This window comes from Trichomycterus rosablanca, chromosome 16 (genome assembly GCF_030014385.1).
Source record: "Trichomycterus rosablanca isolate fTriRos1 chromosome 16, fTriRos1.hap1, whole genome shotgun sequence".
NCBI classification, from domain to species: Eukaryota; Metazoa; Chordata; class Actinopteri; order Siluriformes; family Trichomycteridae; genus Trichomycterus; species Trichomycterus rosablanca.
The window spans coordinates 21,287,619-21,299,776 of NC_086003.1; the positions used below are offsets into that span (position 1 = coordinate 21,287,619).

Below are 12,158 nucleotides of genomic sequence, written 5' to 3' on the forward strand. Positions count from 1 at the left end.
GACTATTCTCAGTCCAGCAGTGACAGTTGAGGTGTTTAAAAACTCCAGCAGCGCTGCTGTGTCTGATCCACTCATACCAGCACAACACACACTAACACACCACCACCATGTCAGTGTCACTGCAGTGCTTAGAATGATCCACCACCCAAATAATACCTGCTCTGTGGTTGTCCTGTGGGGGTCCTGACCATTGAATAACAGGGTAAAAGCAGGCTAAAAGGGTATAGAGAAACAGATGGACTACAGTCAGTAATTGTAGAACTACAAAGTGCTTCTATATGGTAAGTGGAGCTGATACAATGAACATTGAGTGTAGAAACAAGGAGGTGGTTTTAATGTTATGGCTGATCTGTGTATTTATATGATATATGATTCATGTGTTATCAGTAAGAAACATAAGAAATGTCAGCATTTTAAGGTCAGAAGCTCATTTGTACAATATCTCCAGTAGCACATGAAGGTAGGATTAGACCAACCTGCCTGCTTTAAAACTTCAAACCCCCTTGAAACTTCTAACTCATTCAATCCTTGTATGGATTTCATACCAATCATAAGATCATATGAATAAAGTAAATAAGACTGACAGCTTATTTGGGATCTTATTATAAGGCAAAGAAATTCATTTCAATGGTCTTAAGAGCACACTGTTCCCTTCCCCTTTCATCATATTCAGTATAATGAGACATGCCAGAGGTGCACACAATCAGGGCGATGAGACCCAAACCGGTGATGAGGCATGGCAAATACACCCTGATGAGAACACTCTGGTCACCTAGGTAATTAGCTTTTCTCTTGCCTTCCCAAATATATATATATACAGTGTATCACAAAAGTGAGTACACCCCTCACATTTCTGCAAATATTTTATTATATCTTTTCATGGGACAACACTATAGAAATAAAACTTGGATATAACTTAGAGTAGTCAGTGTACAACTTGTATAGCAGTGTAGATTTACTGTCTTCTGAAAATAACTCAACACACAGCCATTAATGTCTAAATGGCTGGCAACATAAGTGAGTACACCCCACAGTGAACATGTTCAAATTGTGCCCAAAGTGTCAATATTTTGTGTGACCACCATTATTATCCAGCACTGCCTTAACCCTCCTGGGCATGGAGTTCACCAGAGCTGCACAGGTTGCTACTGGAATCCTCTTCCACTCCTCCATGATGACATCACGGAGCTGGTGGATGTTAGACACCTTGAACTCCTCCACCTTCCACTTGAGGATGTGCCACAGGTGCTCAATTGGGTTTAGTCCATCACCTTTACCTTCAGCTTCCTCAGCAAGGCAGTTGTCATCTTGGAGGTTGTGTTTGGGGTTGTTATCCTGTTGGAAAACTGCCATGAGGCCCAGTTTTCGAAGGGAGGGGATCATGCTCTGTTTCAGAATGTCACAGTACATGTTGGAATTCATGTTTCCCTCAATGAACTGCAGCTCCCCAGTGCCAGCAACACTCATGCAGCCCAAGACCATGATGCTACCACCACCATGCTTGGCTGTAGGCAAGATACAGTTGTCTTGGTACTTCTCACCAGGGCGCCGCCACACATGCTGGACACCATCTGAGCCAAACAAGTTTATCTTGGTCTCGTCAGACCACAGGGCATTCCAGTAATCCATGTTCTTGGACTGCTTGTCTTCAGCAAACTGTTTGCGGGCTTTCTTGTGCGTCAGCTTCCTTCTGGGATGACGACCATGCAGACCGAGTTGATGCAGTGTGCGGCGTATGGTCTGAGCACTGACAGGCTGACCTCCCACGTCTTCAACCTCTGCAGCAATGCTGGCAGCACTCATGTGTCTATTTTTTAAAGCCAACTTCTGGATATGACGCCGAACACGTGGACTCAACTTCTTTGGTCGACCCTGGCGAAGCCTGTTCCGAGTGGAACCTGTCCTGGAAAACCGCTGTATGACCTTGGCCACCATGCTGTAGCTCAGTTTCAGGGTGTTAGCAATCTTCTTATAGCCCAGGCCATCTTTGTGGAGAGCAACAATTCTATTTCTCACATCCTCAGAGAGTTCTTTGCCATGAGGTGCCATGTTGAATATCCAGTGGCCAGTATGAGAGAATTGTACCCAAAACACCAAATTTAACAGCCCTGCTCCCCATTTACACCTGGGACCTTGACACATGACACCAGGGAGGGACAATGACACATTTGGGCACAATTTGGACATGTTCACTGTGGGGTGTACTCACTTTTGTTGCCAGCTATTTAGACATTAATGGCTGTGTGTTGAGTTATTTTCAGAAGACAGTAAATCTACACTGCTATACAAGCTGTACACTGACTACTCTAAGTTATATCCAAGTTTCATTTCTATAGTGTTGTCCCATGAAAAGATATAATGAAATATTTGCAGAAATGTGAGGGGTGTACTCACTTTTGTGATACACTGTATATATATTGCCTTCACTTTAAAGCACACGCTTTCACAACACGCTTCATATTCACACCTAATGCAATCATGCTCAGGATCAATCACAGACATCTCTGCTGCTCTGACAGCCAATTACGCTGCATTTCCAATAGACATCCTGCTGAGCTTGTAAGGGCATCATTGATGTGCTAGTAAAGGTCAAAAAGAACTTTCTTAAAGGGATTTTACAGCCCGCAGGTCACTTAATAGCTTTGTGAAGAAGTCTATAGACAACAATAAATACAGACCTGGGGAATTCTGTGCCACATCGTTAGAAACATGAAATTTTGATTTATTATAATGAATTCTATAATGAACACCTGTTAGCAATGAGTATGGCTTTATCATTTAAACAACATATAAAGAAAGGTGTCCACATACTTTTGCCCATATAATTAAGAAGAAGAATGCCCCAGCAGTGTCTCCATTCACGCACCTATTAACACGTCAGGCCATTTCATAGCCTTAGGCTATGTACAAAAGTATTTTCCTCTTGATTTTGTGTAGTGTTCCATCCTCATACCAGATGCAGTATAAGAACATGATAAACGCCTTTGTGAAAAAGTAATTAAGCTCGTGCCAACTTTCGCATCAACTGCAACTTAACACTTCCTATGACTGGGGATGCGTCTTTTCAAACATAAAGTGCCTGCTTAAAGGTTCTACAGCAGGATATCAACAGGGTTTCAGTCAGGACTTTGACTGGACAGCTCCAAACTTGGTGTGCCTCTTTTAAGCCATTTGGATATGGACTTGCTGTCATGTTTCGAACATTGTCTTGTTGCATAATTCTATTGCACTTCAGCTTTAGACCACAGATGGATCACCAAACATTGTTTCTCAGGATTTTCTGGCAGACCACAGAATTCATGGCAAAGCATCAAAGCACTTCCACCCAATCACAGCAAACTGTCTTTGTCAATTGGCGAATAATTTGTCATAGCATTGTAGGTGACATGGCAAGCCTAGTGGACAGTGGTAGCCTAATAGCTAGAGCTTTGGGCTTTCAATCGCAAGTTGTGGGTTCAAATCCAGGCTGTGCCTTGAGCAAGGCCCTTAACCCTCTCGACTCCAGGGGCACTGTACAATGACTGACCCTGCGTTCTGACCCCAGCTTCCAAACAAGCTGTGATATGCGGAAAAAGAATTTCACTGTACTGTAAACATGAAGATATGACAAATAAAGGCCGTTTTTCTTCAAACAGCCACCAGTTTATTCAATTAATTATTCAATGTTCTACAGTCTGTTAGCGCTCACTTATCTGCCTTTTGTTATATCATTATATTAATTATATCATACATAATTTATTTATTTATTATTGCTTTATCCTCATCCTGATTAGGTTGTCAATGCGGAAAAAACAAGGCTACATCCTGCTACTGTTATTTTTGACAGGTGAGAGGAAACACGCGCTGACACAGCCAGAAGCAACAACCAGAGGAAAGGCCTGAAACCCAGGAACCAAGTACCATGAAGCTGTGCAGTACCAACATCACCAGTTGTGCCAACAGGACACCTTTATATTGTAGCGTAGATAAGACGAAAGGAAACATTACGCTCTTTTACCAGAGGAGGTTTATTGGGAGAAAAGGTTCCTTCTTGAGTAACAAGGGCTTGGAAAAAGAGGCCAGATCTGATATACAGCAGATCCCTCCCACATACTATATGCTATACGCTATACGCTACATTATTTTGAACACAACTATTTAGACCAACACTTTAAACACAATTCAACCATCAATCCCGCTTTAACCCTTATTACGGGAACACCGCGCTCTTGCGGTTGGTGACGAAACCCAAATATTATATACTGTGCAATGACAGATCTGAATAGGCTATATCAGAATCCATATTGACACAATAGCCATTTAAAACAGTACAAAGAGTCATAAACCAATCTGACTCTCTGTGACTGAAGTTGGGATAAATAATGGCATTCTCCTGAGTTAACCCCAGACTTCAAACATGAAACATTCGCACTGCAAACAAGTCGAGGTGAGGATTTTCTCATCATCCGAGCTGTCGGGAGCTGCTAACATCAGCGCAATTCTATAACTCACCACATGCTGAACGCTCCTCTCACCTTCACTCAGGAACCCAATTCCCTTTGATGCTAAAACACGCTGAATGTTAAGTAAATCATGCGGTAATCTTCCAGCCATGCAGCGGTGGAAGCTTTAATAGCTTTTTCAGCCCTTCTGTTTTGAGATTTTTTAGATTCTTACATTGCATACACTTTATAAAAGTTTGATGAGGATGCAATAAACATGATATATCCACAGTTTAAACAAAAATAATAATCACGTATGTCTGTACACTGTAAAAATGGTCTTAACTGGGGGTTTAAGGTACAAAGGTTTGAGGCTTGTGATTGGTAAGGTTTCCTGAATTTTACCACTTTTAAACATAGAGAAACTGTAGGAGAACAGCATTAAGCAGGGCTGCACAAAAATTATACTCTATGTCACTATGTGATCATGACTTTTGTCTCTTTTAATCAGTGAAATAAAACTGTTTATACAGGCCAGCATGCTGGAGAAAAATAATGTGGGACCCAAGTTTGATCCTTGAATTCTATCATTGTCCATGTAAGTCTGTGTGAGTCACTCCTATCCAGAGATGAGGACTCGAGTCCGAGCTGCACGTAAGTCGCACACACAGCGACTTCAGACTCGACTCAGACTCATTTCAAATGACTCGGACTCGACTCATGACTCAATAAACAATGACAAATGACTCATAAATATCAAGAGTCCCTAGCGTCAGCATGTGTTAACATTAGTTACATGTGACAATTATACGTATATATATATATATAATTATTATTATTATAAATATTCTGCTCTCTAATGTTACAGCCAGCTTCTGGCGTAGTGATGAAGCGTCACTCCCTACTCCCTACACAGTTTGAAGTTCACTTCATTTGAACATTTTCGCTACCTCTGGATTGGAATCTCACTTAAAATGGTGGAAGAACATAAGCTAAGGTAAGCAGTGGTTATGATTTCTTTTGCGGTATTTTGGATTTTGGTTGCTGTGCCGTGATTTATCGCACGCTTTTGTTTTGCAATGAAAACAAAACGTATCAGTTTAAGCTTTTAACTGGTACCTTATTGTTACGGAAATTACATTCATTTGCACAATGACTAGGAAAGTAAAGGCACTAAGTAAAACGGCAAAATACAGTTGCTAATCTGTTGTTGTTTTATATCTGAACTTACATATCATTTATTTCTACGCTTCATTTCCAATATATGTTTTGTGTATATTATATTGACTCGTGACTTGACTCGGACTCTAGCCTAAAGACTTGTGACTTGACTCGAACTATAGCCTAAATACTCGTGACTCGTGACTCAGACTCGTATTTTATGACTTGTGAACATCTCTGCTCCTATCTCTAAAAACTGTAAATGATTCTTTAGGTGTGTGTGTGTGTGTGTGAGTGAACAGGTAAGTGAAAAATGGTCTGCAATGGGCTCGCGTCCCATCCATGATGTGTACCTGCCTTATTCTTATTGTTTCTAATAAATAGTCAACTGCAATTGGTAAGCTTAGCTGAACTTAGGTAGTCGAGTAACAATATACATTTGTTTTGACTTTGATTCATTGCCTGCTATGGTGCCTTATTTATTTACAATTATACTCTAATCATGTGACTATTACAGCATCATTTCTGTTTAGTAATTACTTTTTCCATGAAGGCATGACATGACTCTGTTTATGTAAATTGTCTCTAAAGACTGCATGTGCTAGTCGATACTGAGTGTCAGTATAGAACAGGGGTATTCAACTCAAATTTGAAGAGGTCCAGTTAGAGAAAATTTCTTGAAGCAAAGGTCCGGAATGTTTAACTATATATACAGTATATATACAGTATATATATATATATATATATATATATATATATACAGTGTATCACAAAAGTGAGTACACCCCTCACATTTCTGCAGATATTTAAGTATATCTTTTCATGGGACAACACTGACAAAATGACACTTTGACACAATGAAAAGTAGTCTGTGTGCAGCTTATATAACAGTGTAAATTTATTCTTCCCTCAAAATAACTCAATATACAGCCATTAATGTCTAAACCACCGGCAACAAAAGTGAGTACACCCCTAAGAGACTACACCCCTAAATGTTCAAATTGAGCACTGCTTGTCATTTTCCCTCCAAAATGTCATGTGATTTGTTAGTGTTACTAGGTCTCAGGTGTGCATAGGGAGCAGGTGTGTTCAATTTAGTAGTACAGCTCTCACACTCTCTCATACTGGTCACTGAAAGTTCCAACATGGCACCTCATGGCAAAGAACTCTCTGAGGATCTTAAAAGACGAATTGTTGCGCTACATGAAGATGGCCAAGGCTACAAGAAGATTGCCAACACCCTGAAACTGAGCTGCAGCACAGTGGCCAAGATCATCCAGCGTTTTAAAAGAGCAGGGTCCACTCAGAACAGACCTCGCGTTGGTCGTCCAAAGAAGCTGAGTGCACGTGCTCAGCGTCACATCCAACTGCTGTCTTTGAAAGATAGGCACAGGAGTGCTGTCAGCATTGCTGCAGAGATTGAAAAGGTGGGGGGTCAGCCTGTCAGTGCTCAGACCATACGCCGCACACTACATCAAATTGGTCTGCATGGCTGTCACCCCAGAAGGAAGCCTCTTCTGAAGTCTCTACACAAGAAAGCCCGCAAACAGTTTGCTGAAGACATGTCAACAAAGGACATGGATTACTGGAACCATGTCCTATGGTCTGATGAGACCAAGATTAATTTGTTTGGTTCAGACGGTCTCAAGCATGTGTGGCGGCAATCAGGTGAGGAGTACAAAGATAAGTGTGTCATGCCTACAGTCAAGCATGGTGGTGGGAATGCCATGGTCTGGGGCTGCATGAGTGCAGCAGGTGTTGGGGAGTTACATTTCATTGAGGGACACATGAACTCCAATATGTACTGTGAAATACTGAAGCAGAGCATGATCCCCTCCCTCCGGAAACTGGGTCGCAGGGCAGTGTTCCAGCATGATAATGACCCCAAACACACCTCTAAAACGACCACTGCTTTATTGAAGAGGCTGAGGGTAAAGGTGATGGACTGGCCAAGCATGTCTCCAGACCTAAACCCAATAGAACATCTTTGGGGCATCCTCAAGCGGAAGGTGGAGGAGTGCAAAGTCCCGAACATCCGCCAGCTCCGTGATGTCGTCATGGAGGAGTGGAAAAGCATTCCAGTGGCAACCTGTGAAGCTCTGGTAAACTCCATGCCCAGGAGAGTTAAGGCAGTTCTGGGAAATAATGGTGGCCACACAAAATATTGACACTTCAGGAACTTTCACTAATGGGTGTACTCACTTTTGTTGCCGGTGGTTTAGACATTAATGGCTGTATATTGAGTTATTTTGAGGGAAGAATAAATGTACACTGTTATATAAGCTGCACACAGACTACTTTTCATTGTGTCAAAGTGTAATTTTGTCAGTGTTGTCCCATGAAAAGATATACTTAAATATCTGCAGAAATGTGAGGGGTGTACTCACTTTTGTGATACACTGTATATATATATATATATATATATATATATATATATATATATATATAGCATTTAGCAGACACTTTTATCCAAAGCTACTTACACAATGAGCAACTGAGGGTTAAGGGCCTTACTCAGGGACCCAACAGTGGCAACTTGGTGGTGGTGGGGCTTGAACCGGCAACCTTCTGTTTATTAGTCCAGTACCTTAACCACTGAGCTATCACTGCATAACATATAATATATATATTGATATATATTATATATAAGTAGCCTAGTAGTTGTATTAACATCTGCATGTAATCAATAACTGACTGTCAAATCAAATGTGTTTATTAGGATTATAACGTCATGTTTTACACTTTGGTTACATTCATGACAGGAACGGTAGTTATTCATTACACAAGACTCATCAGTTCACAAGTTTATATCCAACACAGTCATGGACAATTCAGTGTCTCCAATTCACCTCACTTGCACGTCTTTGTACTGTGGGAGGAAACCGGAGCACCGAAGTAAACCCATGCAGACACGGGGAGAACATGCAAACTCCACACAGAGAGGACCCGGACCACCCCACCTTATCAAACCTTTCTCTTATCAAATTAGGAGAAAATAAAAATAAATTGTGCTCCAGTGGGAAGTAAGAACAGAGATGAGTCTCTCCATCACGGATTAAATGCTGTAATTTCGCTGTACACGTTTCTTTTTTGGAGAGCGTCATTTGTCTCCTGTCTCACTCGTCTTTTCTCAACTTTCTCCGGCACAGTCGTCTGTATCTCTCCCTTCGTTTGTTCTACGTTCGCTATCTTTCTTTTTCTTTCCACCGTCTTTTCACATGTAACTCGCCTCTAACTCTCTCATCTGTAGAGTTGCAGTGTTTACCGACTGGAATGCACAGACTTGATTGGCTGAGTGGTGTCACGTGATCTCTGGTGTCTGTGCGTTTTCTCATCCACTAAACCGCTACCGTAAATGGTACAGAAGCTGCGCCGGTTAAAATAGAAGCGCTCCGTCAGGTTTCAAATCATAACTTTCTGTTTTGGCTGTAGGTCCAAATCCGTATGGGACAGCTTCTGGGTCCGGACCCGGACCGCGGTCCGCCTGTTAGTGACCTCTGGTATAGAATTTGTATTGATTATCGGCATATGAATGGGCACAAATTTACACCGACACACTGCAAATCTAAGGAAAGCCTCTCTAGATAAGTGAAGGGGGTAGCAACGGAGATGGAAACTGTATTATTGCCCATGGTGTGGCATCTACATACTTTGGTCCATATACTGTACCTAAAATAAGCATTATTTGGTGAGAATCATGTTAATTTTCTCACCTTTTGTTTAGTTAGTCCCTGTTTAAGCATTATCATGTGTCACTATGTTCAATTTAATTATTTAGTTTTAATTTAGGGACTACATAAAAAACTTAGGTAGTTGACTAATAATAAATATTTGTTTTGAAGCTTGTTTGCCTGCTATGGTGGCTTTTTTTAACAAGACTAATGCGCTTTTCATATAAAATATCAACTCCAATAATATGACTATTACTAGTACTGATTATCAACAGGTACTCAGAGCTTTAACATGGGTATAGTATCAGAAATAAAACTATTGGGGTCAGTGGATCTTTTTTAATTGACTGTACATTAGTGAACAGAGTGTACCACTAGAGTCCTTTTTCTGACAGCATAGGCATGTTAACTTTCAGTATCAGATCAGCATTGGGAAAATATTAATGAATATATTGAGTTTTTTTTTTTTTACTGTACCATGATGGACAAATGTAGGCTGGTTATTAATTCTGGCAGTATGGACAGCACAGCATACAGTGTAAGGGTGATTTGATGGACATCATCCTCAGTGCACAACTTTGCTGCAAGGGCTTTTGTTTGGAGGCTTCATTTTTGTCTCTGGCTTGTCAGCGCTAATCTGTGCTGGATTTGCATTTTAAAATAAACATTAGGATCAGTTAGATTGATTACATTGATTGAACTTTGACTATCCAAACATGCAAGTAGCATTTTCTGACACCATTTTTTATTAACAAGATTAAATGTGCTTATTATTTAAAATATCGACTATAATATAGTATCAGAAATAAAACTATTGGGGTCAGTGGATCTTTTTTAATTGACTGTACATTAGTGAACAAAGTGTACCACTAGAGTCCTTTTTCTGACAGCACAGTCATATGTTAACTTTCAGTATCAGATCAGCATTCGGAAAATATTAATTAATAAATTGAGGTTTTTTTTTTTTACTGTACCATGATAGACAAAATGTAGGCTACTGGTTATTAATTCTGACAGTATGAGTATTGGTTATCAACAGGTACTCAGAGCTTTAACATGGGTATAGTATCAGAAATAAAACTATTGGGGCCAGTGGATCTTTTTTTAACTGACTGTACATTTGTGAACAGAGTGTACCACTAGAGTCCTTTTTCTGACAGCATAGACATGTTAACTTTCAGTATCAGATCTGCATTCAGAAAATAGAATGGATTGAAGGGATGTATTGTTTTTATTGTGTTTTACTGTACCGTGATGGACAAATGTAGGCTACTGGTTATTAATTCTGACAGTATGGACAGCACAGCATACAGTGTAAGGATGATTTGATGGACATCTCTTTGAAATCCTCAGTGCACAACTTTGCTGCAAGGGCTTTTGTTTGGAGGCTTCATTTTTGTCTGTCAGTGCTAATCTGTCCTGGATTTATGCCAGTCTATGGAGAAGACATCTGCTTTACACCAGGATCAGATCTAAATACTAAGGCGGTTGCGCATTTGTTGCATAGTGCGTGCATTGCTGCAAACAGGTGCGCGCAAGCCTGGTGCTGCTGTGTTATGGTGATTATTAAAAAAAAAAAAAACATATATATGACAGAGATGGAACTTACATGCATATGTCATGGCGAAGCTGCTGCCCACATCGACCATGTCCACCTGTGGGATGAGTTTGGGGAGCTCGTGCTGCTGAGAGAGCGCGAAGCGGAACACCTCATATTCATGCGAGTCGGTCGGGAACAAGCCGCCTGGCGCAGATGAAAATAAAGAAAGAAAATCTGTAACATCAGCCTGTACTGGTGCAACTTAAACAAATCTGAAATATGAAGCGCGAGACGCGCGTGCACTCACCGATGTTGATGTTACTTGGGAAACTCGTGCACGAGCACCAGCAGAGCAAGCTGGTGAGCAGTAATGCCAGACTTGGCTCCATATTTCCTTTTGCATTTGCGACGGGAAAAGCCGAAATCCGAACATAAATCCACCAGCATTCGCGTTTTTTTACTTCATTGCGAGACAATAGAGGAAAATGCGCTCCGCTCCGCGCGCAGCTGCCTCGCGACTACCGTTGATGCGCAGAATGGCAGCGCTACTGAAATGCAAGCACCTCGACGTTAATGCGCAGAGTGGCAGTACTGAACACATGCTCCTCTATCCCCCAACAGGATCACTGTGCACTGGCGGACACCAGTTCTCGTTTTTATATTCCACCAGTTTCTAATATGCACATGGCAGCGTCTTTCAAATATAAGCATCGCAATACTGATGTGCAGTGTTAGCACTACTGAGATATAAGCTTCTCACTATTGGTGTGTGGAGTGGCAGCACTACTGAAATATAAGCAGTCCACTACTGATATGCAGTGGAAGCACTACTGAGATATTAGCATCCCACAATTTCTACATAAAGTGGCAGCACTACTGAGATATAAGCTTCTCACTATTGGTGTGTGGAGTGGCAGCACTACTGAAATATAAGCAGTCCACTATTGATATGCAGTGGAAGCACTACTGAGATATAAGCATCTCACTATTGATATGCGAAGTGGCAGCACTACTGAGATATAAGCATCTCACTATTGATGAGCGAAGTGGCAGCACTGTCACTACTGAGATATAAGCATCTCACTATTGATGTGCAAAGTGGCAGCACTACTGAGATATAAGCATCTCACTATTGATGTGCAGTGGCAGCACTACTGAGATATAAGCATCTCACTATTGATGTGCGGACTGGCAGCACTGTCACTACTGATAGGCAGTGTCAGCACTACTGAGATATAAGCATCTCACTATTGGTGTGTGGAGTGGCAGCACTACTGAAATATAAGCAGTCCACTATTGATATGCAGTGGAAGCACTACTGAAATATAAGCATCTCACTGTTGATGTGCTAAGTGGCAGCACTAC

General features: G+C 41.1%; 1 protein-coding gene across 2 annotated transcripts in view; it reads right to left on the reverse strand.

Moving 5' to 3' along the window:
* The window catches only part of gria1b (glutamate receptor, ionotropic, AMPA 1b), a 118,448-nt gene extending 107,266 nt beyond the window's left edge, over positions 1–11,182 (reverse strand). For both annotated transcript variants that reach the window (XM_063012057.1, XM_063012058.1), the window contains exons 1-2: positions 11,101–11,182; positions 10,863–10,997 (exon numbers count right to left, since the gene is read on the reverse strand). In XM_063012057.1, coding sequence (XP_062868127.1) covers positions 10,863–10,997; positions 11,101–11,182 — 217 coding nt within the window. The remainder of the gene's footprint in view (positions 1–10,862; positions 10,998–11,100) is intronic.
* Positions 11,183–12,158: the final 976 nt, after the last annotated feature.